Consider the following 27,815-nt stretch of genomic DNA (forward strand, 5'->3'; position numbering starts at 1 on the left):
AGAATTAGCAGCAGCAGCAGCCTTACCACAGTCTCCTCTCTAGATGAACAGGATGGAGAAATAGCTAGTGAGATATGTAGAATATACATATATGCTACAGGCATTTGTTGTCTGTCTGTCTGTCTATCTATCTGTTTATTTGTCTGTCTATCTATCTATCTGGGGTTCATACCTTTAGCAGCTGGGCTCAGACTCTCAGTCTGTCCAGGATCTGCCCCAGGGCTCCACTCTGGGCCCCAGTTGTGGGCACCTAGATCTATAAGCCTCCATGGCCATAGCTGCAGTCCAGCTGTGGGCACAGACCACCCCAGGCACACACACACCTAAATTCATTCCGTCCCCACCTTGTTCTGTCCGATGGCTGCACTCCCATGTACACGTCATGCAGAAGAGAGCTTCACTCAGGAAAGAGGTAGAAATCGAGGTTAATGGAAGACAGAAGAATGGAGTTAAATGGAAGACAAGACAAACTGCAGATCAGGTGCAGGGCAGTACCAGATAAATGCATACTTGACAAGCACTTTCCATCTCCTAACCCCTTGTTTTCTTCTGCAATCCAAAAATGCTTCTCCTCTACCTAGTGTGTCCTACACCCCCAGCAGCATTATATACAACAGCAGGTAATTCAAATTGCTGTCCAGAAATGCATCACGACTGAGGGAAAAGCTGCGCTCTTGCATGGGCAATGGCATCCTTCAGGACCAGTGCCACAAGCTTGTTTCTAAGGCTGTAGATGAAAGGGTTTAAGAACGGGTACAGGACAGTGCTCAGTAAAGCCAGTTTTGTTGGTCTCCAAAGAAACATGTTCTGAGGGCTGTGAATAGAGAACAGGGAAGCTTCCAAATGTGCTCAAAGGACATAAGCACAAGGAGAATCAACACCATACAACCCAGGGCAAAACAGAAATAGGACGGCAAAGCCGCCGCTTACAGAGACTGTTCTCCTGCCAGAGCTCGGAATCACCAGCAATTTGATGCTTGTGCAGGAGGTAAACCAGATTCCCAGGAATGCCAGATTGCCAGTGAAAAAGTACATAGGGATTTGCAGGCGGTTATCCACACACACGAGGACAATGATGGCTGTATTCCCCATCACTGTCGCCAGGTATATGAGCAGAAGGACCAGAGAGAGGAATAGCTGTAGCCTTTGATTCAGCCCTGAGAAACCCTCGAGGATGAATTCAGGAACGGCAGTTTCATTTCCTTGTCCTGTGGCCAACTCCAGTTCATCCTCCTGAGAGAGGAACCCGGCAAAAAGAAGTGCAGTGATCTCACAGTCTGGATGGAAGACTTTATCCTCCCTTCTCGTCTTCTCCCTTGCTGGCAGGCCTCCTGTACATCACAGGCAAAGACACTGCGGAAGTGGATCTGTCACACGCTCCCACCTGCTGCTATTCTGCACAGAAATGCAGTAGTTTCCAGAGAGTTTCTAATTGTTATTTCTACCAAACATCCCAATCTAAGCGCCTTACATTTCTGAGGGGAAATAAAATTCACCTTAAAGTCCTTAAGGATGGTCCGTGTTAGAAAAACTAGGAGGAGGCTCACAAAAGGTACTGCTGTGCAGACACTTCAGGCTGAGCAAGTTAACTTCCTCCCATGCAGTCAGTGCAGAGTGAGAGAAGAGTAGAAATGGGTAAGCTTTATTTTGCAGGGCATCTATAGGCTGGCTCTTTCTCTTGTCTCCATTGACTGGAGAGCGAGCTTGGGGAAAGCAAATTCTCAGAAGCACTGCGGAGAAATAGATGAAACTCATTACTGAAGTCTCAAGTCTCTGGTGTCATTGGTAAATTACTCTCTTCTGAAAATCAAAATAAACATTTCAGAGAAGGAAGCAGATCTAAAACATAGCAGTCAAGACTGACTTCTTCTCCTTTACCTTTCAGTTTATGGCCAGACATAGAAAGAAGTGCAACAGATGAGTCCAAGAAGAGAACACCTCAAGATGCAAGGATGGAGGAGGAGATACGGGTTTGAGCAGGGCAGCACAATTTCTGCACAGACTGTGTTGTTCCCTCGGGCTCTGTCTCAAGGCAGAGTGGGCACTTGCACAGAAGTAAAATGGGAAGTACAGAAGCAGGTTGTCCTCCACGCTTGAACTGACAGTTCAGCTTGGGGCCAAGACCTCAGATGCCCTGGCTTACTCTTTGCCTCTGGTCTGGCACAGGCCAATGTCTGCAATAGTTCATGCAGAGGTGCACAGGGAGGGCAGTGGGGCCCATCTTGTCTTTTCCAGGAATAAACACATATGGTGACCACTCGCCACGAGGGCTGGACTGAGGTGGGAAGCGAGACCAGAGGGGCCACCAGCTTCCCTCCACAGACCTGCTGAGGAGTGGAAGTGCTGCTCAGACCTTCGGCTGTGAGGACTGTGAGGAATCTGGCAGCCCTGCTGGGGCCTGAGGGCAGAGCTGGTTGTTGTGAGAGCGAGTGTGCTCAGCTCCGTGACATGTTTGAGTAAATGTCAAGGTTGCAAGAGAAAATCAGCAGGCAGCACAGTGCTGAGGAGTCTGAGCAAGAGATGAATGCCTGGTGCTGTACACTGACATCAGCAGACCGACTGCTCTGTCTGACATCCCCGCAAGGGGAAGAAGCTGAGCTGGCGTCCAAGCCTGCAGTGACAGACCACAGTGACAGGCAGTACAAGGGAAACTGGACCCTCATCTCTGCTTGGAGCAGAGAGTCTGGGGAAGAGGAGGCCGAGGGGAGACCTTATTCTCTCTTCCAGCAGCTGAAAGGTGATTGCAGCAGAGCGGGGTTGGTCTCTTCTCACTGGTGACAGATGACGGGACGAGGGGAAATGGCCTCGAGTTGTGAAAGAGGACGTAAAGGTCGGATACCCAGGTTGGAAAACTGGTTTACAGAAAAGGCTGTCAGGCACTGGAATGGGCTGCCCAGGGAGGTGGTTGAGTCAGCATCCCCGGCTGTGTTTCAAAACCTCATGGATGCGGTGCTCAGGGACGTGATTTAGCGCAGGGCTGTTAGTTAGGGTAGGATGGTCAGGCTGTGGTTGGACTCGATGATCTTGAAGCTCCTTTCCAACCTGAGCCATTCTATGATTCTACGATTCTACGATCCCATATCCATTCCAGGTCCATCCCATATCCAGAGCCCATCCCATCTATGCCCCATTTCCCGATATCCCATTCCGTATCCATCCCACATCCATATCCCCACACCCCACATCCCAATCCCACATCTCAATTCCAATCCCACATCCGACACCCCAACCCCACGTCCCAACCCCACACCCTATATCCCACATCCCAACCCCAGTTCCAAATCTCATTCCCAATCCCTCATCCCAATCCCTCATCCCAATCCCACATCCCTAACCCCAATCCCGATCCCAAATCCCATCCCTAGAGCAACAGGGCGCACCCCCAGCCCCCTCTTCCCCCAGCGCCGCTCCGGCCCGCCCCCGGCCTCTCATTGGTCACGGGCACTTCCGGCCCCTCGTCCTCTCATTGGTCAGCGGCGGCTCCGGCCCGCCTCCGGTCTCCGATCGGTGAGCGGCAGTTCCGGCCCTTTCGCGCCTCTCATTGGTCAGCGGCAGCGCCGCCGGCTCCGATTGGCCGAGGCGCAGCGCGCGGGAGCGGCCGTTGGCAGCCGGCTCTCCCCTCAGACGACGCCGGTCCCGCAGCCTGGGCAGCCCCGCGCGGCACCGCCGCTGCAGCCGCTGCGCGCCGGAGCTTTCCGGGCAGCACCGAGCCGGAACCGCGGCACGACGGGAGCGGTGCTGAGGACAGCGGCGCCGGAGGTGTGCGGGAGAACGGCTCCGGGCCGGGGCCGGGGAGAGGAACCGTGCGCGGCCCGAGCCGCCCCGCCCTCCGCTCCCCTCCGCTCCCCTCCCGTCCGCCGCGGGATGCGGGGATTTGGGACGGCTGAAGGACTCGGGGCCCCCACCGCCGCAGCGCTGCTGCCCGCGTCCGGGCCGTGCCCCCCCGAGCCCTCCAGCGCTGCTCCCGGTGCCCCCGGGGCTGAGGTGGGCTGTGGGTCCGGGGGGCGGGGGGGAGAAACTTGGGGATGTGGGAGGTTAGGGGAGGTGGGGGATATGGGGGGAAATGGGGGGATGTGGGGCTACAGGGGGGGTATAGGGTGATGTGGGGCTATGGGGGGCTGTGGGGGGTCTGTAGGGGTGGATATTGGAGGATACGGGGTAACAGTGGGCTCTGGGGGGATAGTGGGGGCTATGAGGAAACAGGTAGTTGTGAGGGGAATAGAGGGGATGATGGGGGCTGTCGGGGGCTCTGGGGGGATATGGGGCTATAGAAAGCTGTGGGGGACTATAGAAGGGGAATAAGAGGATATGGAAGAAGAGGGGGCTGTGGGGGTAATACAGGGGATTGTGGGGGGCTGTGGAGGTATAGGGCCGATGTGGGGCTGGGGGGGCTGTAGGGAAGGTTTTAGGGCTGTAGGGGGCAATCGGAGGCTGTGGGGCTTTTGGGATCTGGGGGGGTATGGGGGCTGTAGGGAGCTATACAATTCTATTGGGGAGCTATAGGGGGTTGTGGAGGGATATAGGGAGATATGGGGCAATCGGGGGGTGTTATAGGGGGTTATAGAGTTATGAGGGGTTGTGGTGGGCTGTGGGAGGGTCTGGGACAATAGGGGGTGGGGGGGCTACAGAGAGGGATGTTGTGCTATAAGGGTTGTGTTGTGAGGGGGGCTGTGGGCAGATATAGGGTGGCTGTGGGAAGCTATTGGTGGATATAGGGAGAAATGGGGCTATAGAGTGTGTATGGGAAATCTGGATCTATAAGGGACTGTGGGGGTCATAGGGTGATACGGGGCTATAGGGTGGGCTATAAGCAGATGTGGGGCTAAAAGACTCTCCCTATCTTTTCCCCCTTCCTTTGCCCCCTCCCTTTCCCCCTTCCGTAGCAGGGTGGGTGAAATGCTAGTCATGAAATTTAAATTACAATTGAAGTTGTATTGGAATAGAATATGTTCTGTGGTCTTAAATATGAAACGTGTTTTCTCCTTGGGCTTCAGGTAGAGATATTGTTTAATAATGACTTTGGAGAAGGTTTCGCTTTGCAGTCTCCTGATCAAGAAGAAAGAAGAAGGTTTCTGGAGGCCTTAATCACGAGTGGAGCTGCTGCTGAACCTCCACTTGCACCAAGCAAGCAGGTGAGGACGTTGTGCATCTCAGCCTTTCCTCACTGCAAGGTACCAGCGACTCGGTCTGTGCTTTGCGGTGGTTTTCCACCAGCACTTCTGCTTGTATGTGAGCACCAGGCATCCGCTGATGTTGTCTGCTGGCTGTAGGCTGAGGAGGCAAGGAAAGCACTGCCTGCAGCAGCAGCAGCTGGGCAGGAGGAGGAGAGCCTGTGTGACTCTGCGTGTTCTGCAGGGCCGTTCCTCACAGACTGCCACTGACAGACGTTTGGGGCACTGCAGAGCCTGTTGGTGCGGAGGAGGTAAAGTGGTGTTGATCTGTAATGCCATTTGATCTGCGTGCATGCAGAATTTCCCTGTGTTTGTAGTTCTCAGAGTTTGTGGCTGTGGTTCTGTACAAAGATGTCAGACCTCCATGCGTCTTGGTTCCCCCTCCAGGGGTTTGCCCCAGGGGTGGAAACACAGCCCAACCATTTGCCACGGGTTGATCCAAACTGCATTAGAACAGGGCAGTGCCCCTGAGCACTTGCAGTACATTGATGATGTCGTTGTGTGGGGCGATACAGCAGAAGAAGTCTTCACAAAAGGAGAGCGAATAATCCAGATTCTTCTGCGTGCTGGTTTTGCTGTTAAGCGGAGCAGAGTGAAAGGACCTGCTCAGGAGATTCAGTTCCTAGGTATAAAGTGGCAAGATGGCCGTCGTCACATCCCAACAGATGTGATCAACAAAATCACCACTATGTCTCCACCCACTAGTAAGAAAGAGACACAATCTTTTTTTGGTGTAGTGGGCTTTTGGAGAATGCATGTTCCAAACTATAGCTTCATTGTAAGCCCCCTTTATCATGTGACGCGAATGAAGAATGAGTTTACATGGGGCCCTGAGCAGCAGCAGGCTTTTGAACAGATTAAACAGGAGATAGCCCGTGCCGTGGCCTTAGGGCCAGTACGGACAGGGCAGGATACAAAGAACATCCTCTACACTGCTGCTGGAGAGAAAGGTCCCACTTGGAGTTTGTGGCAGAGAGCCTCAGGAGAGACCCGAGGCCGACCCCTGGGATTCTGGAGTCGGGCCTACAGGGGGTCGGAAGAGGGCTACACGCCAACTGAAAAGGAGATCTTAGCCGCGTATGAGGGGGTTCGGGCTGCTTCTGAAGTGGTCGGTACTGAAACACAGCTCCTTCTGGCACCTCGACTACCAGTGCTGAACTGAATGTTTAAAGGAAAGGTTCCCCCTACCCATCACGCAACTGATGCCACTTGGAGTAAGTGGATTGCGTTGATTACGCAACAAGCGCGGATGGGGAACCTCAGCTGTCCAGGAATCCTAGAGGTCATCATGGACTGGCCTGAAGGTAAAAAGTTTGGAACACCAGCAGAAGAAGTATCACGAGCTAAAGAGGCCCCACCATACAACGAATTACCAGAAAATGAAAGAAAGTATGCCCTGTTCACTGATGGATCGTGTCGTATTGTGGGAAAGCATCGCAGATGGAAATCTGCTGTGTGGAGCCCCACACGACAAGTTGCAGAGGCCACTGAAGGGAAAGGAGAATCAAGCCAATTTGCAGAGGTAAAGGCTGTCCAACTGGCCTTGGATGTGGCTGAAGGGGAGAGGTGGCCAATGCTTTATCTTTACACTGACTCGTGGATGGTGGCAAATGCTTTGTGGGGGTGGTTACAGCAGTGGGAGCAAAATAACTGGCAAAGAAGGGGTAAACCTATTTGGGCTGCTGAACTGTGGAAAGATATTGCTGCCCAAATAAAGAATATGGCCGTGAAGGTGCGCCATGTAGATGCTCATGTGCCCAAGAGACGGGCTACTGAAGAACAGCAAAATAACCACCAGGTGGACCGAGCTGCCAAAATTGAGGTGGCTCAGATAGACCTGGACTGGCAGAACAAGGGTGAATTTTTTCTAGCTCAGTGGGCTCATGAGACCTCGGGCCATCAGGGGAGAGATGCAACATATAAGTGGGCTAGAGACCGAGGGGTGGACTTAACTGTGGATGCTATTGCACAGGTTATTCATGACTGTGAAACATGTGCTATAATCAAACAAGCCAAGAAGATGAAACCACTCTGGGAGGAAGGGCGATGGCAAATGAATAACTATGGGGAGGCACGGCAGGTTGATTCTATCACCTTGCCACGATCCCGCAGTGGTAAGTGTTATGTGCTTACCATGGTAGAGGCGACCACTGGGTGGCTTGAAACATATGCAGTACCCCATGCTGCCGCCCGAAACACCATATTAGGTCTTGAGAAACAAGTCCTGTGGCGACATGGCACCCCAGAAAGAATTGAGTCAGATAATGGGACTCATTTCAAAAATTCTCTTGTAAATACTTGGGCCAAAGATCATGGCATTGAGTGGATTTACCATATTCCCTACCATGCACCAGCCTCTGGTAAAATCGAACGATACAATGGGTTGTTAAAAACAATGCTGAAAGCAATGGGTGGCGGAACATTTAAGCATTGGGAGAAACATTTGGCAGAAGCCCCCTGGTTAGTCAATACCAGAGGATCTATCAATCGTGATGGTCCTGCTAGCTCCCTACATACTGTCAAGGGAGATAAGGTCCCTGTAGTACATGTAAAGAACATGTTGGGAAAAGCAGTTTGGGTCTTTCCAGCTTCTGGGAAGGGCAAACCTCTTTGTGGAACTGTTTTTGCCCAGGGACCTGGATCCACTTGGTGGGTGATGCAGAAAAACGGGGATGTTCAATGTGTACCACAAGGGAATTTGATGCTGGGGGAGTGCAGTCAGTAATTCCATGTAGATATATAGGTTTGTGTGTGCGTGTTTAGTGTTTGGTAATTATATTTTGTTTGTGTATGTTAAGCATGATGTAGTGATGTAGAATAAGGGGTGGAATATCATGGTTTTGTGATTTTTGGTTTTCGGTATTCCACATCATAACATCATGTGGGGCACTGGGAGTTTAACTGTTGGTGCTCAAGCTCTGGGTACCTGCCTGGAAGAGAAGAAGAACTGCATTCCCCAGGGGACTTTGCGGTCACAGAGAGTCTCGAGATACAACTCCTGGCAAGGTCACCTGATGCGCTCTTCTTTGCCTGCTTTTCATCAGCTCTCCTCCCTTTTCTCCCTGCTGCTCAACTGGACTGCGCATCTCACCTCAGCTCTCCGCGTTGTGGTGAAGCCTACCCACCTTTCGGACATTCTCTCTCTCATTATATTTGATTTATTAGCTTCAATTTTAATTATACTGTATTATAGTGTGTTATCTTGCATTCCGATACTATATTTAGTAAATTACTTTGTTTCTCCTCAGATTGTTGCCGCTGTTTTTAATTATTTTGGGGTCCCCTGTTCCCTTTTTCTGGAGGCGCAGATCTGCGGATCCCTCTGCCCCGCTGGTCATGGAACCGGGCCGAACCAGCCCGTAAACCGCTGACACCTGCTTAGATGAATGAACCCACCCTCATGATAGACTTCTTGAGAGAGGCCTGTGGTATGAAGTAGTTAGTCATCTAGCCTTCCATGGATTACTTCTTCTGGTTCATCAGCATAAAATGGAGTACTCTACCTTACATAAAGCTATACTGTTTTTAGACCTTCCTATATCTATAGCTCATTTTTTTCCATTTGGGTGATTTGTTTTTTTATTCACCCCACTGTCTGGCATACCTGGTAGAAGAACTGGAGTGGGGCCCTTCTGCTGGCCAGGGGCTTTGCCATGACCTAGGGCCGCAGCCCACATCTTGTGGGGATGATTTCCGTCCCTCTGTCCTCTGCTTCCAACAATCTAGAAGGAAAGATCTTCCCATTCTTGAAGTGCTTGGAGTCCACAGGCTCCAAGGCAGCAGCAGTCAGTCCCTCCTACTGGGGAGCATCGTGGGACTTTGCAGAGGGTCACATTGGCTGCCCTGGTTGGAGTAGATTCAGCAGGAATACTTCCCAGGCACCATGGCCCTGAGCCCAAGCCCACTGTCCCCAAGAAGTGCCCCAGCCCAACACTGTGCCCTTGTGCTCTGCTTATCCAGTCAGCCTCAGAGAGATGTCCCAAAATATGGGCAGGGAAGCAAAAGCTCTGGGTCAAAGTTCTCACGGGCTTTTAATAGGAACCAATACGGATGCACAGCATAAAAGCAGAGGGATAAAACTTCGAGGAATTGCTTGGCTGTTTCTGATGCCCCTGTGAAAAGAGCTCCTGGCACTCACGGCTCTCCCAGCGGCACTGACCTCTCCTTTGTGTCTACACCCAACTTCATGGCAGGGACAGAGTCTCTTGTCCCAGAGCTCAGGCATCCCAGTGCTCTGGTGTCACAGCCTTTGTGTCCAGTGGGGTTATGAGAGAGACATCTCATCAGCATCATCATAGCCCGTGCTCGCAAGGGACAGAGGTGAGGTGTCTCCATCAGCTTCAGGGGCTCCGGCACTTCTCCAGGAGTGCAGACTCTCTCCTGCCAGCAGCAAAGACAACTGTTTGCCCCATGGGGTGCTCCTCCTGGGTGGTCCATCACTTGTCTCCTCGGTGGGACATTCAGCCCGTTCTCCCAGTCCCTTTCTCCCCATGAAACCTCCCGAGGAAAGTTCCTCAACCCACGAGGTGTGGCTCTCATTACTGCACCAGGGATGGCACCCAGCAAGCTGCAGCACTGCATTTCCTTCTCACCTCTGGCAGCATCCCTGGGTCCCTCTCCCTCCTCCTGTGCCCCAGGCTCTTGCCAGTCTCCCTGCCCTGGGACAGGATGCTCTCCAGGGTCAGAAACCTCCCCAGCATCATCATAGCCCTCTACTGGGGAATCACCGGGCACAACAGGGATGTCTGTAAGAGAGAGGGGAGCAGATAACAGTGATAAGATCCTCCTCCTCACATTTCCCGAGGTAGGGCTGCAGTTTGGTCAGGGAGCACTCCAAATAGGAGCCTGGAAAGAGGCGCAGCACGTGCTGTGGTGTGAGCTGTGGGCTGGGGCTGGAAAAAAGTGTTGTCAAATGTGTTCCTGCAGGGACCTGCACCCACCTGAGAAACTGTATCTCATTTTCTTCTCCCTGACTGGGCTGTACTCGATCTCCTCATAGACGGCTTCAGAGAAGGGCTCCCCAGATCTCCTGGAGTCTGGGGACAGAGACGAGACCCTGCTGTGCTTCCCCAGCCTCCTTCTGCCACTTCTCCCCTCGCTCCACCATGAACTCCCCCACCACTGGGCTCTCTCTATTGCTTGTTGCTGGATGCCAATGGAGTGACACGGCACATCCCACGCACCGCTGAGTCAGGACCTACCTCTGCGCCGAGCTCTGGCGCTTTGCATCTGCCTTGCCAGGAGGGCCAGGAGCAGGCAAATAAGGAGCCCCAGGATGATGCAGATGATGACAGGCACCGAGACTCTCCTGCTGACGGTCGCATAGCCCAGGATGGGGTCTGCAGGGAACAAATGTGGCAGGAGCAGCACCAGGCACGTGCGTGAGAGTTGGGGGCAGTAAGGGGTAGAGGGGCAGGGGGTGGATGATGGGAAACCTCCCACCCTACTGGGTACATGATGGCCCTCCCCATATATCCCCCAGCCTGGTGCTTTTTCCTGGGGTATGAAATGCCCAGTAAGAAGCCCCAGTTCTGTGTCGGGGGGAGACCCAGCTCCAGTGGGAGGAGATGTTACCTCTTTGTGGGGGGGAAGCTGTCATCCTGGGTGCAGCTGCAGAGAAAAGCTGAGCTGAGAGGTGGGTTTGCGGTACCAGGCAGACCAGTGGCTGATGCAGCCAACACGTCCCACCCAGATTATCCTTTCCTCCAGGCTGGAACACAGCCCAGAGCTCTGCTTAGCTCTGGGCTGTGAGCAGAGCCTGAGTAACCCCAGCTACTCACCCGAGCAGTTCACAGCTGCATCTTCCTTATGCTGGCAGGCACCGCCACCCGCAGTCCGGGCCCAGCAATCCTGCAGAGATGGCTCCGTGCCCCTGCACTCCACCTGCTCCAGCCAGATGGGTCCTGTCCCCTCCCCAAAGGCAGCCTCGGCCAGGGCAGACAGCGCAGGGCCACAGCCCAGCTGCCTGCATGCCACCTGGGCGTCCTGCATGTCCCACGAGTCGTCGCACACAGTTCCCCAGGAGCCACGGTGCCACACCTCCACTCTGCCCGAGCACCCGTCCTTGCCTCCCACAGCACGGATCTTCTCCCTGTCTGCAGAGGCAGTGACCTCCCATGGCACCGGCACGACTGGGTGAGGAGTCACACGGAGAAGGAGCTCCCACCTGTGCAGCTCGTGGAATTGGGGCACGCAGCTGCCGGCGTCCTTTCCGGCTTTCTCCCTGCGGAGGGAAACGTAGCAGTGAAGGAAGCTGTGCAGGGCGGGCCTCTGCTTGCACCTCGCCGTGACACCTTGGTCGTGGTGAGGGGGGCAGGATCTGGTGCCCAGGTGGCTCACTTACCATTGCAGGTGATGCTGGCCTTGTCTCGCACATCATCGTAGGACTGCAGCTGCCAGGGATCAGAGGGACACTGCCAGAAGGAGCTGTTGCTCTCCCCACACTGCACGCGATCCAGCCACGCGGTGCCATTCACCCTGCTGTAGTAGATGCTGGTTTCCAGGGTCCCTGTGTCCCCGCAGCCCAGCTCCTTGCACACCAGTGGCGCCGTGTAGGGAGTCATCGAGTTGGAGCAAACGCTCCCCCACATGCCATTGTAGGAAACTTGCAGGCGCCCGGAGCAGCCATCGCTGTTCTCCAGCCTCAGGGCCATGAATTCTGGCAGGAGGAAAGGCCCCAGGGGGAAGTCGCTGGTTGGGGGCTGGAGAGAGGAAGCCCCCTGTGCTCCCTGCTCAGTGTTAGGCTGGCCGTGCTCCCCACTGCCCCCAGCCGCACCGGTGGATGGGGTGTCCCCAGGCCGGGCTCGGGAAGCGGCCTTTGGTGGCCTCAGCCCCCCGGCCGCCTCCCTGTCCTGGGCTCCCAGCACAGACCTGAGCAGACGACTCCCGCATCCTCCTTGTGCCCGCAGTCGTGCTGTCCCCAGGCCTCAGCAGAGCAGTTCCAGAGAGCAGATTCGGCCCCAGAGCAGTTGACGCCATCCAGCCAGATGTGCCCGGAGCCCTCCCCAAAGTGAGCCGAGCCGGCCGCCTCCACGGCCCATCCGCAGCTCAGCTGGCGGCAAACCACGTTGGCGTCGGCCGTGTCCCAGGCATCGTCGCAGACCGTGCCCCACTGCCCCCGGTAGTAGATCTCCACTCTCCCTGCACATCGCCCAGCCCCGTCCACCAGCCGGACCTGGCGGCTCCCTGCAGTGGGGGGAAGCCCGGGCTGTCAGAGGCCGGCCGCGCACCCGATCCCGCATCCAGAGGACGCGCTGCTCACCCCGGCACACGGCCCCCACGTCCTCCATGATGCCCGCGGCCTCAGGCAGGGAGATGTTGCAGAGGCTCAGGCCGGCCTCGTGGCCTGCACACCGCACCCCACGCAGCCCCACGGGGCCCGTCCCTCGCTCGGCCCTCGGCACAGTGTAGGCTGCCTCTGCCTCCTCGCAGCGCAGCTGCCAGCACACCACGCTCGCGTCCTCCATGTCCCACTGATCATCCAGGACTCTGCCCCACGTCCCGCGCTGCAACATCTCCACGCGCCCGTCGCACCGGCTCCCTCCACCCACCAGCCTTAGAGATGCGCTGTGAGGCGGGCCTGGGGAGAGCAGAAATGCCAGAAGTCCTGCACGCTGCAGGACTGCTCCGGGGACGGGTTCAGCCTGGTGATGCCGTGGGATCCCCAGGGGACTTGGAGGTGGCCGTGTGGCACACGAGGCGCAATTCCTGCAGCGTTATCCTGACGCACACCTGAGCAAATGACGGCAGCGTCGTTCTCATGGGAGCACGGAGAGGCCCCCAGGGCGCTCACCGGGCACTGATCCGGGCTGCTCTCAGTCCCTGCACAGTGGAACCAGTCATTCCACACCGGGCCACTTCCTCTCCCAAAATGCCCTCCTCCAGGAACGGACACCGCAAACCCGCAGCCCAGGTGATGACAGAGAACGTGGGCATCCAAGAGGTCCCAGCGGGAGGCACAAAGGCTGCCCCATGTTCCCTGCACCTCCACTTCCACCCTGCCCTCGCACGCCGTGCTGCCATTCACCAGCCTGAACCCTGTGGATTGAGGACAGAGGAGGATGGAGGGGGGTGGTTTGTGCTCTGGTTCCCTCAGGACAGGGAGGAGAAGCCAAAGGGACAACACGACGCCACTTCCTTCAGCTCTACCTTAGGGCTGCAGAATACCACATCACTCTCCTGTCCTCACACCCGGCACAGCCCCGTCCCTGGCCCTGGCACACAGTCAGTGTCCAGCAGCCCTCCCTGAGCCCTTACGTGTGCAGGTGACAGCAGCAATGCTTGTCTGGGTGCAGGGCTGGTCCTGAGGCGTCCCCGTGGGGCAGGAGGAGAGGCTGGATTCGTTCCCCACACACCGCAGCTCTCTGTCCCAGATGGCACCGGTCCCTTCTCCAAAGGGACTTGCTCTGGGGACGGGCAGGGCTGCGCCACACTGAAGATCTCTGCAGACCACATCAGCAGCTTTGGGACCAAAGCGTGAGTCACAGACAGATTTCCACCCATCCCCGTCATGGATCTCCACTCGTCCTGAGCAGCGGCTGTCCCCTCCGACCAGACGGACAAATCCTGGAGTGAACAAAGGCACCTGTGGGGTCCCAGAGCCCTCTGGCAATTCCATGTCCCTCCTCACCTCCTCCTCAGCTGGGGACCAAGCAGGACCCAATGGCAATTCCCCAGGGACCAGCAATGGCAGCACAACTGGCCACGTATGATATCTATTTACTGATCCCCCAAATCTGGCCATGGAGGTTGCAAATGGCTAGTTCCTCACCTGTACATGTAACTCCAGCATCCTCACTGTGTCCGCAGTATTGAACAATCTCTTCATCGTGTGTGCAGTCAGACAGGGCAGACTCGGTGCCTTGACACTGGACATCAGCCATCCAAATGGGGCCAGATCCTAGCACAAATCTTTCATTCCGTGTAGCACTGATTGCTGACCCACATCTCAGCTGCTTACAAACCACTGCTGCATCTTCCTTGTCCCAGTTGTAATCACACACGGTCCCCCACTGCTCCTGGTGTTTCACCTCCACTCTCCCATCGCAGTGCCCGCTGCCATCCGCCAGCCTGACCTCTGCTGCCCCTTCAAACATCAACACAGGATCTGTCAGGAGAGGCCCAGGCCCCAAACTGGGGGATCCTAGACCCTCAGGCTGGCACAGTCACAAGATTTGGGGTGGGAGACTTCCCACTGCCTGTCTCTACATCTCCAGACTCACTACCATCCTCAGGGCTTTCCATGTTCCCAGGAAGCACCGAGCTGATCCTGAGGATCACCCCAACCCAGTGGATCAGACCCTTCTTGACCAGGGTCCCCAGGGATGACCCTGAGGAGTCTGGCTGTGCTCTGGGGATTTCTGTGTGCCACCGTTACCAGCTGGGCCACCAGCACAGCAAGAGCACTGTGCTGGTGAGCAAGGGGTCACAGAAGGATGCTTCATTGTCTGGAAATATAACCAGGCATATAACCAGGGCTGCCATAAATTCAGTAGTCCTGGAAAATTATGATACACTCATCCACCCGGAGAGACACAGAACAAAGCAAAGGATCCATGTACTTCAGCAACTTCTGCCACAGATTCACAGAATCAGAGAATCACAGAATCACAGAATGGCCAGGGCTGGAAGGGACCTCAAGGATCACGAATCGCCAACCCCCTGCCACATGCAGGGCCACCGTCCTCCACATTTCATACCAGACCAGGCTGCCCAGGGCCCCATCCAGCCTGGCCTCGAACACCTCCAGGGATGGACGGGGATCCACAGCCTCTCTGGGCATCTGTTCCAGCATCTCACCACTCTCTCTGTAAAGAACTTAAACTGCCCTTGTTTCAGTGGTTCTTAGAAAGAAATCTCCTTCCCAGAGGGATCTCGGTGACGCTCACTGGCCCTAGGTCAGCTTGGACTGCTGGTCAAGGCAGCTGGCACTTACCTCTGCACGGCTGCAGCCAGAGGAGGAGCCACAGCACCCGAGGGCATAGGAGTCCTTCTGTCCCCATCCTGAGCCTCCCGTCCTGCTGGCACAGCCCTGCAGCGCCCAACTCCCTGCCGCAGCTCCCGGGGGCTTTGGGGACAATGACAGCAGGAGAGCAATATATCTCTGCAGCTGATGACGCAGATGCAGAAGAAGCCAATCAAAGCAGCAGTCTCCTTTTTAGACCTTCTCAGAAGTTGTCTCCCCTCCAAGGCAGCCCAGCCCTCCAATGAACTTCTCCAGAGCTCTTCATGACCATATATGAGGGACGGCTCTGCTGTGGGTGTCATGTCGCTGTGACGGGAATCACCGCGTTGGCTGTAGGAGGACGTGGCTCTATCACCATCTCACCACTTGCACTCTGCAGGAGCGCTGAGCATCTCTTGTGCCGGGAATGCCCAACAGACCAAGATGGGAATGTCCAGCTGGCCCCACGCTGCAGGAACCGCAGGGTTGGGACTGCACCAGGGCTGTGTCCGTAAGGCAGGGGAACAGCCCCTGGGCCTGCTGCAGACCTGCTGTACCAGGAGCAGCAGCTGGGAAAGGTCCTTGGGCTCCCATATTGGAAGTGCTGGCTCAGCCATTCTTCCACGGTGGGCCCCGTGTCGGGTCCCCAGAAGGAGCTGGAGCTGGGACAGGTCCTGCCCTGGCAGCAGACTAGGATCTGCAGACTGAGTCTAGGGGCTCAGAAGCGTCCCCAGCACTCAGCGTGTCACCAGGGGCCGTTATTCCTCACAGAGGACTGGGAGTTGGAGCCCACCCACCGCTGCAGGTGCACAAACCACAGCCCCGTGTCACAGCGCTCAGGCAGGAAGACGGTGGTTTCCTCCTGGCTCTGTGCCCAGGCACGTCACTGCGGTGTCCCCGAGCCACCTTCACCACGGCTGCACCAGCCAGGGCTGCGGGGCTGCTCCTTCGGCCTCACGGGCACGGGGCAGGGTCCTGACCCCTGGGACATCCCACTGACCACAACGGCCAACGGCGCTGAGACACATGGCCATGGGGTAACGGCAGTGATGTGGCACAGCTTATGCTGAGAGCTCGCGGGCTGTAGGGATGCTATAGGAAACAAAGCACTGCTGCAGTGGGCTGCAGTGGGGAAGAGGATATCCATCCCAGCCAGACCCAGAAGGCATTAATCACTGGCAAGAATTATGCCGACTGTTTGACAGACACTCTTGTGTATGTCCTGCACTAATGACCAAAGGATATGGAGCTGTCTTCGTGTTCATGAATTCAGATCGACGTTCCATCGTATTTACTTACTGGTTTTTCCTTATCGTGCCACTTCTGAATCACAGAATCACAGAGTGGCCAGGGTTGGAAGGGACCCCAAGGATCACAAATCTCCAACCCCCTGCCACATGCAGGGCCACCAACCTCCCCATTTAATGCTAACCAGGCTGCCCAGGGCCTCATCCAATCTGCCAATCTGAAGACTTCAATCAGACAGCTCTCCTGAAATTAACATTCTCACACTCCACTTGTCCTTATAAATCAATGAATTTCTGGGCTTTTCTGGACAGAGCAGGCACTCTATCCTTTCATCCCTGTTACTGGTGAATGTAAAACAATAGAGGACCCAGCCTCTCCTGGATTTCCTTAACAGGGCTTGGCCTCAGGTTTGGCCTCAGGAAGTGACCCCGGTGTTTGGTTTTGCCATGAAACTGGTGGGGGGCTTATAAGCCCCAGCAGAGATAGGGGTACCTTCTGGATATGAGGTGCATAGACGGGCAGGAACTAAAGGAACTCCCACCTGTCAGTGTGTTGCCAACAGGGCTTCCTTGTCAGTTCTGCTGGTAAGGATGCAGAGAACCAGGCTTGGGTCAGGCCACAGCAGAAGTGTGTAGGGTTGTCCCCCTGGGGTCTGCCTTGAAGTGCCGGCACACGGGAAAATGAGAATGGAAGTGCTGTTCATAGCAGGAGGCTGTCCTTTTCCCTGCCTTCAAAGCATCTTGATGCTTCCCACCCAAATTTACCAGGACATTCCCCTGTTGGAATTGTGGTCCTTTTACTGTCCATGGCAGCCCGTCTTCTCTGCCCAGTGCCTCGAAGAAGGACATGGGACAGAAGTTGGTCACAGTGATGCCAGAGATCACTCTGGGACTTCCGGATGAATTTTTGAAATGGACTAATGCAGCATAAGCCAATTTTACTTTTGCAGGGCTTCAGTTCTTATTCTCATTCACATCTGCTTGCTCTGAAACCATCTGAGATGCGGTGGTGAAGACACTGCAAATGCAGTCAGCAGGTAGATCAGGGGCAAGAAGCGAAATTGCAGTCTGGTATGAGGGACATATTCCTGACTGGAACTCTACCAGTGATGTCGGACTCTCCCCCTTCCCTTCCTCTATGCAAAGGTCTTTGTCTTCTTTTGCAGACTTTCAAGAGAGGGGAACTACAAGTCAGAACAGGCAGTGCTCCATTTACCGTAGGACCATGGAATAATTCCTGTAGGCAAACAGAATTAGCAGCAGCAGCAGCCTTACCACAGTCTCCTCTCTAGATGAACAGGATGGAGAAATAGCTAGTGAGATATGTAGAATATACATATATGCTACAGGCATTTGTTGTCTGTCTGTCTGTCTATCTATCTGTTTATTTGTCTGTCTATCTATCTATCTGGGGTTCATACCTTTAGCAGCTGGGCTCAGACTCTCAGTCTGTCCAGGATCTGCCCCAGGGCTCCACTCTGGGCCCCAGTTGTGGGCACCTAGATCTATAAGCCTCCATGGCCATAGCTGCAGTCCAGCTGTGGGCACAGACCACCCCAGGCACACACACACCTAAATTCATTCCGTCCCCACCTTGTTCTGTCCGATGGCTGCACTCCCATGTACACGTCATGCAGAAGAGAGCTTCACTCAGGAAAGAGGTAGAAATCGAGGTTAATGGAAGACAGAAGAATGGAGTTAAATGGAAGACAAGACAAACTGCAGATCAGGTGCAGGGCAGTACCAGATAAATGCATACTTGACAAGCACTTTCCATCTCCTAACCCCTTGTTTTCTTCTGCAATCCAAAAATGCTTCTCCTCTACCTAGTGTGTCCTACACCCCCAGCAGCATTATATACAACAGCAGGTAATTCAAATTGCTGTCCAGAAATGCATCACGACTGAGGGAAAAGCTGCGCTCTTGCATGGGCAATGGCATCCTTCAGGACCAGTGCCACAAGCTTGTTTCTAAGGCTGTAGATGAAAGGGTTTAAGAACGGGTACAGGACAGTGCTCAGTAAAGCCAGTTTTGTTGGTCTCCAAAGAAACATGTTCTGAGGGCTGTGAATAGAGAACAGGGAAGCTTCCAAATGTGCTCAAAGGACATAAGCACAAGGAGAATCAACACCATACAACCCAGGGCAAAACAAAAATAGGACGGCAAAGCCGCCGCTTACAGAGACTGTTCTCCTGCCAGAGCTCGGAATCACCAGCAATTTGATGCTTGTGCAGGAGGTAAACCAGATTCCCAGGAATGCCAGATTGCCAGTGAAAAAGTACATAGGGATTTGCAGGCGGTTATCCACACACACGAGGACAATGATGGTTGTATTCCCCATCACTGTCGCCAGGTATATGAGCAGAAGGACCAGAGAGAGGAATAGCTGTAGCCTTTGATTCAGCCCTGAGAAACCCTCGAGGATGAATTCAGGAACGGCAGTTTCATTTCCTTGTCCTGTGGCCAACTCCAGTTCATCCTCCTGAGAGAGGAACCCGGCAAAAAGAAGTGCAGTGATCTCACAGTCTGGATGGAAGACTTTATCCTCCCTTCTCGTCTTCTCCCTTGCTGGCAGGCCTCCTGTACATCACAGGCAAAGACACTGCGGAAGTGGATCTGTCACACGCTCCCACCTGCTGCTATTCTGCACAGAAATGCAGTAGTTTCCAGAGAGTTTCTAATTGTTATTTCTACCAAACATCCCAATCTAAGCGCCTTACATTTCTGAGGGGAAATAAAATTCACCTTAAAGTCCTTAAGGATGGTCCGTGTTAGAAAAACTAGGAGGAGGCTCACAAAAGGTACTGCTGTGCAGACACTTCAGGCTGAGCAAGTTAACTTCCTCCCATGCAGTCAGTGCAGAGTGAGAGAAGAGTAGAAATGGGTAAGCTTTATTTTGCAGGGCATCTATAGGCTGGCTCTTTCTCTTGTCTCCATTGACTGGAGAGCGAGCTTGGGGAAAGCAAATTCTCAGAAGCACTGCGGAGAAATAGATGAAACTCATTACTGAAGTCTCAAGTCTCTGGTGTCATTGGTAAATTACTCTCTTCTGAAAATCAAAATAAACATTTCAGAGAAGGAAGCAGATCTAAAACATAGCAGTCAAGACTGACTTCTTCTCCTTTACCTTTCAGTTTATGGCCAGACATAGAAAGAAGTGCAACAGATGAGTCCAAGAAGAGAACACCTCAAGATGCAAGGATGGAGGAGGAGATACGGGTTTGAGCAGGGCAGCACAATTTCTGCACAGACTGTGTTGTTCCCTCGGGCTCTGTCTCAAGGCAGAGTGGGCACTTGCACAGAAGTAAAATGGGAAGTACAGAAGCAGGTTGTCCTCCACGCTTGAACTGACAGTTCAGCTTGGGGCCAAGACCTCAGATGCCCTGGCTTACTCTTTGCCTCTGGTCTGGCACAGGCCAATGTCTGCAATAGTTCATGCAGAGGTGCACAGGGAGGGCAGTGGGGCCCATCTTGTCTTTTCCAGGAATAAACACATATGGTGACCACTCGCCACGAGGGCTGGACTGAGGTGGGAAGCGAGACCAGAGGGGCCACCAGCTTCCCTCCACAGACCTGCTGAGGAGTGGAAGTGCTGCTCAGACCTTCGGCTGTGAGGACTGTGAGGAATCTGGCAGCCCTGCTGGGGCCTGAGGGCAGAGCTGGTTGTTGTGAGAGCGAGTGTGCTCAGCTCCGTGACATGTTTGAGTAAATGTCAAGGTTGCAAGAGAAAATCAGCAGGCAGCACAGTGCTGAGGAGTCTGAGCAAGAGATGAATGCCTGGTGCTGTACACTGACATCAGCAGACCGACTGCTCTGTCTGACGTCCCCGCAAGGGGAAGAAGCTGAGCTGGCGTCCAAGCCTGCAGTGACAGACCACAGTGACAGGCAGTACAAGGGAAACTGGACCCTCATCTCTGCTTGGAGCAGAGAGTCTGGGGAAGAGGAGGCCGAGGGGAGACCTTATTCTCTCTTCCAGCAGCTGAAAGGTGATTGCAGCAGAGCGGGGTTGGTCTCTTCTCACTGGTGACAGATGACGGGACGAGGGGAAATGGCCTCGAGTTGTGAAAGAGGACGTAAAGGTCGGATACCCAGGTTGGAAAACTGGTTTACAGAAAAGGCTGTCAGGCACTGGAATGGGCTGCCCAGGGAGGTGGTTGAGTCAGCATCCCCGGCTGTGTTTCAAAACCTCATGGATGCGGTGCTCAGGGACGTGATTTAGCGCAGGGCTGTTAGTTAGGGTAGGATGGTCAGGCTGTGGTTGGACTCGATGATCTTGAAGCTCCTTTCCAACCTGAGCCATTCTATGATTCTACGATTCTACGATCCCATATCCATTCCAGGTCCATCCCATATCCAGAGCCCATCCCATCTATGCCCCATTTCCCGATATCCCATTCCGTATCCATCCCACATCCATATCCCCACACCCCACATCCCAATCCCACATCTCAATTCCAATCCCACATCCGACACCCCAACCCCACGTCCCAACCCCACACCCTATATCCCACATCCCAACCCCAGTTCCAAATCTCATTCCCAATCCCTCATCCCAATCCCTCATCCCAATCCCACATCCCTAACCCCGATCCCGATCCCAAATCCCATCCCTAGAGCAACAGGGCGCACCCCCAGCCCCCTCTTCCCCCAGCGCCGCTCCGGCCCGCCCCCGGCCTCTCATTGGTCACGGGCACTTCCGGCCCCTCGTCCTCTCATTGGTCAGCGGCGGCTCCGGCCCGCCTCCGGTCTCCGATCGGTGAGCGGCAGTTCCGGCCCTTTCGCGCCTCTCATTGGTCAGCGGCAGCGCCGCCGGCTCCGATTGGCCGAGGCGCAGCGCGCGGGAGCGGCCGTTGGCAGCCGGCTCTCCCCTCAGACGACGCCGGTCCCGCAGCCTGGGCAGCCCCGCGCGGCACCGCCGCTGCAGCCGCTGCGCGCCGGAGCTTTCCGGGCAGCACCGAGCCGGAACCGCGGCACGACGGGAGCGGTGCTGAGGACAGCGGCGCCGGAGGTGTGCGGGAGAACGGCTCCGGGCCGGGGCCGGGGAGAGGAACCGTGCGCGGCCCGAGCCGCCCCGCCCTCCGCTCCCCTCCGCTCCCCTCCCGTCCGCCGCGGGATGCGGGGATTTGGGACGGCTGAAGGACTCGGGGCCCCCACCGCCGCAGCGCTGCTGCCCGCGTCCGGGCCGTGCCCCCCCGAGCCCTCCAGCGCTGCTCCCGGTGCCCCCGGGGCTGAGGTGGGCTGTGGGTCCGGGGGGCGGGGGGGAGAAACTTGGGGATGTGGGAGGTTAGGGGAGGTGGGGGATATGGGGGGAAATGGGGGGATGTGGGGCTACAGGGGGGGTATAGGGTGATGTGGGGATATGGGGGGCTATGGGGGGTCTGTAGGGGTGGATATTGGAGGATACGGGGTAACAGTGGGCTCTGGGGGGATAGTGGGGGCTATGAGGAAACAGGTAGTTGTGAGGGGAATAGAGGGGATGATGGGGGCTGTCGGGGGCTCTGGGGGGATATGGGGCTATAGAAAGCTGTGGGGGACTATAGAAGGGGAATAAGAGGATATGGAAGAAGAGGGGGCTGTGGGGGTAATACAGGGGATTGTGGGGGGCTGTGGAGGTATAGGGCCGATGTGGGGCTGGGGGGGCTGTAGGGAAGGTTTTAGGGCTGTAGGGGGCAATCGGAGGCTGTGGGGCTTTTGGGATCTGGGGGGGTATGGGGGCTGTAGGGAGCTATACAATTCTATTGGGGAGCTATAGGGGGTTGTGGAGGGATATAGGGAGATATGGGGCAATCGGGGGGTGTTATAGGGGGTTATAGAGTTATGAGGGGTTGTGGTGGGCTGTGGGAGGGTCTGGGACAATAGGGGGTGGGGGGGCTACAGAGAGGGATGTTGTGCTATAAGGGTTGTGTTGTGAGGGGGGCTGTGGGCAGATATAGGGTGGCTGTGGGAAGCTATTGGTGGATATAGGGAGAAATGGGGCTATAGAGTGTGTATGGGAAATCTGGATCTATAAGGGACTGTGGGGGTCATAGGGTGATACGGGGCTATAGGGTGGGCTATAAGCAGATGTGGGGCTAAAAGACTCTCCCTATCTTTTCCCCCTTCCTTTGCCCCCTCCCTTTCCCCCTTCCGTAGCAGGGTGGGTGAAATGCTAGTCATGAAATTTAAATTACAATTGAAGTTGTATTGGAATAGAATATGTTCTGTGGTCTTAAATATGAAACGTGTTTTCTCCTTGGGCTTCAGGTAGAGATATTGTTTAATAATGACTTTGGAGAAGGTTTCGCTTTGCAGTCTCCTGATCAAGAAGAAAGAAGAAGGTTTCTGGAGGCCTTAATCACGAGTGGAGCTGCTGCTGAACCTCCACTTGCACCAAGCAAGCAGGTGAGGACGTTGTGCATCTCAGCCTTTCCTCACTGCAAGGTACCAGCGACTCGGTCTGTGCTTTGCGGTGGTTTTCCACCAGCACTTCTGCTTGTATGTGAGCACCAGGCATCCGCTGATGTTGTCTGCTGGCTGTAGGCTGAGGAGGCAAGGAAAGCACTGCCTGCAGCAGCAGCAGCTGGGCAGGAGGAGGAGAGCCTGTGTGACTCTGCGTGTTCTGCAGGGCCGTTCCTCACAGACTGCCACTGACAGACGTTTGGGGCACTGCAGAGCCTGTTGGTGCGGAGGAGGTAAAGTGGTGTTGATCTGTAATGCCATTTGATCTGCGTGCATGCAGAATTTCCCTGTGTTTGTAGTTCTCAGAGTTTGTGGCTGTGGTTCTGTACAAAGATGTCAGACCTCCATGCGTCTTGGTTCCCCCTCCAGGGGTTTGCCCCAGGGGTGGAAACACAGCCCAACCATTTGCCACGGGTTGATCCAAACTGCATTAGAACAGGGCAGTGCCCCTGAGCACTTGCAGTACATTGATGATGTCGTTGTGTGGGGCGATACAGCAGAAGAAGTCTTCACAAAAGGAGAGCGAATAATCCAGATTCTTCTGCGTGCTGGTTTTGCTGTTAAGCGGAGCAGAGTGAAAGGACCTGCTCAGGAGATTCAGTTCCTAGGTATAAAGTGGCAAGATGGCCGTCGTCACATCCCAACAGATGTGATCAACAAAATCACCACTATGTCTCCACCCACTAGTAAGAAAGAGACACAATCTTTTTTGGGTGTAGTGGGCTTTTGGAGAATGCATGTTCCAAACTATAGCTTCATTGTAAGCCCCCTTTATCATGTGACGCGAATGAAGAATGAGTTTACATGGGGCCCTGAGCAGCAGCAGGCTTTTGAACAGATTAAACAGGAGATAGCCCGTGCCGTGGCCTTAGGGCCAGTACGGACAGGGCAGGATACAAAGAACATCCTCTACACTGCTGCTGGAGAGAAAGGTCCCACTTGGAGTTTGTGGCAGAGAGCCTCAGGAGAGACCCGAGGCCGACCCCTGGGATTCTGGAGTCGGGCCTACAGGGGGTCGGAAGAGGGCTACACGCCAACTGAAAAGGAGACCTTAGCCGCGTATGAGGGGGTTCGGGCTGCTTCTGAAGTGGTCGGTACTGAAACACAGCTCCTTCTGGCACCTCGACTACCAGTGCTGAACTGGATGTTTAAAGGAAAGGTTCCCCCTACCCATCACGCAACTGATGCCACTTGGAGTAAGTGGATTGCGTTGATTACGCAACAAGCGCGGATGGGGAACCTCAGCTGTCCAGGAATCCTAGAGGTCATCATGGACTGGCCTGAAGGTAAAAAGTTTGGAACACCAGCAGAAGAAGTATCACGAGCTAAAGAGGCCCCACCATACAACGAATTACCAGAAAATGAAAGAAAGTATGCCCTGTTCGCTGATGGATCGTGTCGTATTGTGGGAAAGCATCGCAGATGGAAATCTGCTGTGTGGAGCCCCACACGACAAGTTGCAGAGGCCACTGAAGGGAAAGGAGAATCAAGCCAATTTGCAGAGGTAAAGGCTGTCCAACTGGCCTTGGATGTGGCTGAAGGGGAGAGGTGGCCAATGCTTTATCTTTACACTGACTCGTGGATGGTGGCAAATGCTTTGTGGGGGTGGTTACAGCAGTGGGAGCAAAATAACTGGCAAAGAAGGGGTAAACCTATTTGGGCTGCTGAACTGTGGAAAGATATTGCTGCCCAAATAAAGAATATGGCCGTGAAGGTGCGCCATGTAGATGCTCATGTGCCCAAGAGACGGGCTACTGAAGAACAGCAAAATAACCACCAGGTGGACCGAGCTGCCAAAATTGAGGTGGCTCAGATAGACCTGGACTGGCAGAACAAGGGTGAATTTTTTCTAGCTCAGTGGGCTCATGAGACCTCGGGCCATCAGGGGAGAGATGCAACATATAAGTGGGCTAGAGACCGAGGGGTGGACTTAACTGTGGATGCTATTGCACAGGTTATTCATGACTGTGAAACATGTGCTATAATCAAACAAGCCAAGAAGATGAAACCACTCTGGGAGGAAGGGCGATGGCAAATGAATAAATATGGGGAGGCATGGCAGGTTGATTCTATCACCTTGCCACGATCCCGCAGTGGTAAGTGTTATGTGCTTACCATGGTAGAGGCGACCACTGGGTGGCTTGAAACATAGGTTTCATACCTATAGGTATATATACCTATAGGTACCCCATGCTACCGCCCGAAATACCATATTAGGTCTTGAGAAACAAGTCCTGTGGCGACATGGCACCCCAGAAAGAATTGAGTCAGATAATGGGACTCATTTCAAAAATTCTCTTGTAAATACTTGGGCCAAAGATCATGGCATTGAGTGGATTTACCATATTCCCTACCATGCACCAGCCTCTGGTAAAATCGAACGATACAATGGGTTGTTAAAAACAATGCTGAAAGCAATGGGTGGCGGAACATTTAAGCATTGGGAGAAACATTTGGCAGAAGCCCCCTGGTTAGTCAATACCAGAGGATCTATCAATTGTGATAAGGTCCCTGTTGTACATGTAAAGAGCATGTTGGGAAAAGCAGTTTGGGTTCTTCCAGCTTCTGGAAAGGGCAAACCTCCGCGGTACTGTTTTTGCCCAGGGACCTGGATCCACTTGGTGGGTAATGCAGGAAAATGGGGATGTTCAATGTGTACCACAAGGAAATTTGATGCTGGGGGAGTGCAGACAGTAATTCCATGTATATGTATATAGACGTGTGCGTGTGATGCATTTGTAATCATTTTGTTTGTTTGTATATGTGTGTATATATATATATATATATATATATAAAGCGTGATGTAGTGATGTAGAATAAGGGGTGGAATGTCATGGTTTTGGTTTTTGCTTATTTGATTTTCAATATTCCACATCACTGCATCACGCTTAATATGTATATATATATATTTATATATATATATATTATGGAGTTGGCTTTTTAATGGCAATTGCAGCCCGCTAACGTGCAGCTCTTTCTGACACAGGCAGGAGACGGGCAGCGGTACTGCAGCTCCTCTGGCAGTTTTGCAGCTACGTCAGGAAGCAGAAGATGTGGATTGGAAAGAACTCAGTTCCTGGGACGTTCCCCAGTTCTTCCCCTAGCTGTCCCCTTGCCTCAGCTGGATTCCCTTGCAATCCAGTGCGTGTCCCTTCCATCCCCCTGGCTGCCCCTTGCTTTCCCCAAGGTAACCCATTACCTTTCCATTACAGCCCACCCATAATTCCCTCAGAGCACCGATACCTCCCTCAATACCTTCCCTGCAAGACCCCAGTAGCCACCCTACAGCCCACCACAGAACCCCATTGCCCCTTAATGACCTCCTCAGACCTGGTACTTCTCTACCATAGCTGGCCCAAAACCTCACAGACCTCCATAGTCCCCAGCAGCACCCCATATCCCCCACTAGACCCCAACTGAACACCACTATTTCCTCCCTCAGATCTCCCTTACCACCTCTAGGGCTCCTTAGCAACCTCAGAGAACCCACAGGTCCCTGACAGGAGCCCCGTCACTATTCCAGGACCCCAGTAGCCCACCTGGGGCCCCTCCTCACCCCCTTCTCCCTCCAGCACCCAAACAACCAAATAGTACTGGGGCAGGGGTGGCTGCAGCAGGAGAGGAATCTGGAGCTGGAGCAGCACCTACACAACACAGATGTGGGTGAAAGTGATGTGGGGGCACTGGGGATGTGGGCCACAGGCAGCGGGAGCAGAGTGCTGTGCAGGAGAAGGCAACGTGTGAGGTAAAGGTGGGACTTGTGGCTGTGGGGACGTGGGTTGGCATGGGGATGTAGGGGGTCTGGGGGCACGTGGGGAGGGGTTTGGGTGAGAATGGGGGATGTGGGGAGGTGTTGGAATGTATTTATTGATTCCTTCCTGAGAGGGGATTGGGGTTCCCTGTGGCCCAAAGGTGGGGTCCTGATCCAAAACCCCATATGACCCCATAACCCCACATAACTTGGCGTGACCCCAAGGCTCCACATGACCCATAACCCTATGGGCATCATAATCCCAGATGGGGCTGTGGACAGTGATGGGTCTGTTCTTGTGTCGTTCAGGGGACACTCTAGGGTGGCTCTGGGGTCGCTGTAGATCAGCTGCCTATAACATCTGCTGACCCCCAGCTCTCCCCCATCTTGCTGGGCAAGATGGGCGTCCAGGGGGCGGTGGGGGGCTATGGGAAGAGGTTCCATGATCAGAGCAGATTCACCGCCAGCTCCGTGTGGGGGAACATCAACCCCACTGAGCTGTGGCTGTGTCCCATAGCTGCCCCATAGCAGCCCCAGAGCCATCCTAGAGCATCCCAGAACAGCCCCATCACTGCCCACGGCCTGTGGCCAGCAGCAGTTCCACCCCCAGCGGTGTGTTGGCTAAAGGCAGCTCCCAGGTGTGGCTCTGCTCCATAGCTGCTCCAAAGTGCTCCTTTGGGGTCCTCCCATAGGTGTCCTTTAGCCGTCCCACAAGTTTGTAGGGCTTCTCCCCATCCCAGCAGATCCCTCCAGTGCCCATGGGGAGTGCGAGGAACGCTCTCATCACTGCTGTTCCACCTGGCACAGCTCGGTGCAGCAGCAAAGCTCATCTGTTGTTGCTATGGCATGACTGCACTCTCCCTCCTCGTGGTGAGGGACAAAAGGCGCAGCTGCTCACTGAGCTCCTTCTGCTCCTGTTGCTCTCCTCCCGTGGCAGTCCCTGCTCTCCTGTTCCCTCTTGGCTGGGGACTGCAGGCTCACAGTCTATGCCACGCATCCGCTTTGCTGTTTCTCCAGATGAGGTCACACGGTGTCAGGTCACAGCATGATGGGGGCAGGCAGGGTCAGGGAGTCCCAGGGTCGTGTGGGGGTATGGTTCACACAGGGCTGTGGCTCACGTGCAGCCATGGGATCACGCACATACAGGGTTATGTGGTCATCTTGGGTTATGGCTCCGGTGGGGTCGTGGCTCAGGGCCTCACCTTTGGGCCACAGGGACCCCCGGTTCCCTCTCAGGAAGAAATAAAACCACTCCAACAGCACCC

General features: G+C 54.5%; 4 protein-coding genes and 2 pseudogenes across 7 annotated transcripts in view; 3 read left to right on the forward strand and 3 right to left on the reverse strand.

The window, feature by feature from the left end:
- The window catches only part of LOC149913991 (uncharacterized), a 112,013-nt gene that overhangs the window by 77,744 nt on the left and 6,454 nt on the right, over positions 1 to 27,815 (forward strand). The gene's annotated exons all lie outside the window — the stretch shown is intronic.
- Positions 126 to 2,221, reverse strand: LOC149913996 (olfactory receptor 6F1-like; annotated as a pseudogene).
- Positions 2,248 to 5,749, forward strand: LOC149913997 (uncharacterized). The gene is made up of 4 exons (XM_090128063.1): positions 2,248 to 2,280; positions 3,403 to 3,984; positions 4,995 to 5,132; positions 5,271 to 5,749. The coding sequence occupies exons 1-4, from the start codon at positions 2,248 to 2,250 to the stop codon at positions 5,379 to 5,381; spliced, it is 864 nt and encodes a 287-aa protein (XP_089984189.1). The 3' UTR covers positions 5,382 to 5,749.
- LOC149913998 (antigen WC1.1-like) lies at positions 8,732 to 17,164 on the reverse strand. 3 transcript variants are annotated; one of them, XM_090127973.1, is made up of 15 exons: positions 16,904 to 17,164; positions 15,106 to 15,465; positions 13,942 to 14,256; positions 13,428 to 13,736; positions 12,903 to 13,208; positions 12,433 to 12,750; positions 12,042 to 12,356; positions 11,515 to 11,829; positions 11,338 to 11,394; positions 10,952 to 11,266; positions 10,746 to 10,781; positions 10,373 to 10,510; positions 10,112 to 10,207; positions 9,764 to 9,916; positions 8,732 to 9,551 (listed from the first exon to the last, which is right to left on the reverse strand). In XM_090127973.1, exons 2-15 carry the CDS (start codon positions 15,170 to 15,172, stop codon positions 9,436 to 9,438), a joined length of 2,856 nt encoding a protein of 951 aa, XP_089984099.1. In that variant the 5' UTR covers positions 15,173 to 15,465; positions 16,904 to 17,164; the 3' UTR covers positions 8,732 to 9,435. The 3 variants fall into 3 exon arrangements, with proteins under 3 accessions (XP_089984099.1, XP_089984098.1, XP_089984100.1); XM_090127972.1 differs by lacking the exon at positions 16,904 to 17,164 and having other exon boundaries at positions 15,106 to 16,262; XM_090127974.1 differs by lacking the exons at positions 12,903 to 13,208; positions 16,904 to 17,164 and having other exon boundaries at positions 15,106 to 16,262.
- On the reverse strand, positions 18,378 to 19,510 carry LOC149913999 (olfactory receptor 6F1-like; annotated as a pseudogene).
- LOC149914000 (uncharacterized) lies at positions 19,563 to 26,418 on the forward strand. Its single transcript, XM_090128064.1, has 5 exons — positions 19,563 to 19,580; positions 21,013 to 21,594; positions 22,605 to 22,742; positions 22,881 to 23,032; positions 25,786 to 26,418. The coding sequence occupies exons 1-4, from the start codon at positions 19,563 to 19,565 to the stop codon at positions 22,989 to 22,991; spliced, it is 849 nt and encodes a 282-aa protein (XP_089984190.1). The 3' UTR covers positions 22,992 to 23,032; positions 25,786 to 26,418.

Source organism: Phasianus colchicus, chromosome 32, assembly GCF_987193195.1.
Source record: "Phasianus colchicus chromosome 32, bPhaCol1.hap1.1, whole genome shotgun sequence".
Classification (NCBI taxonomy): Eukaryota; Metazoa; Chordata; class Aves; order Galliformes; family Phasianidae; genus Phasianus; species Phasianus colchicus.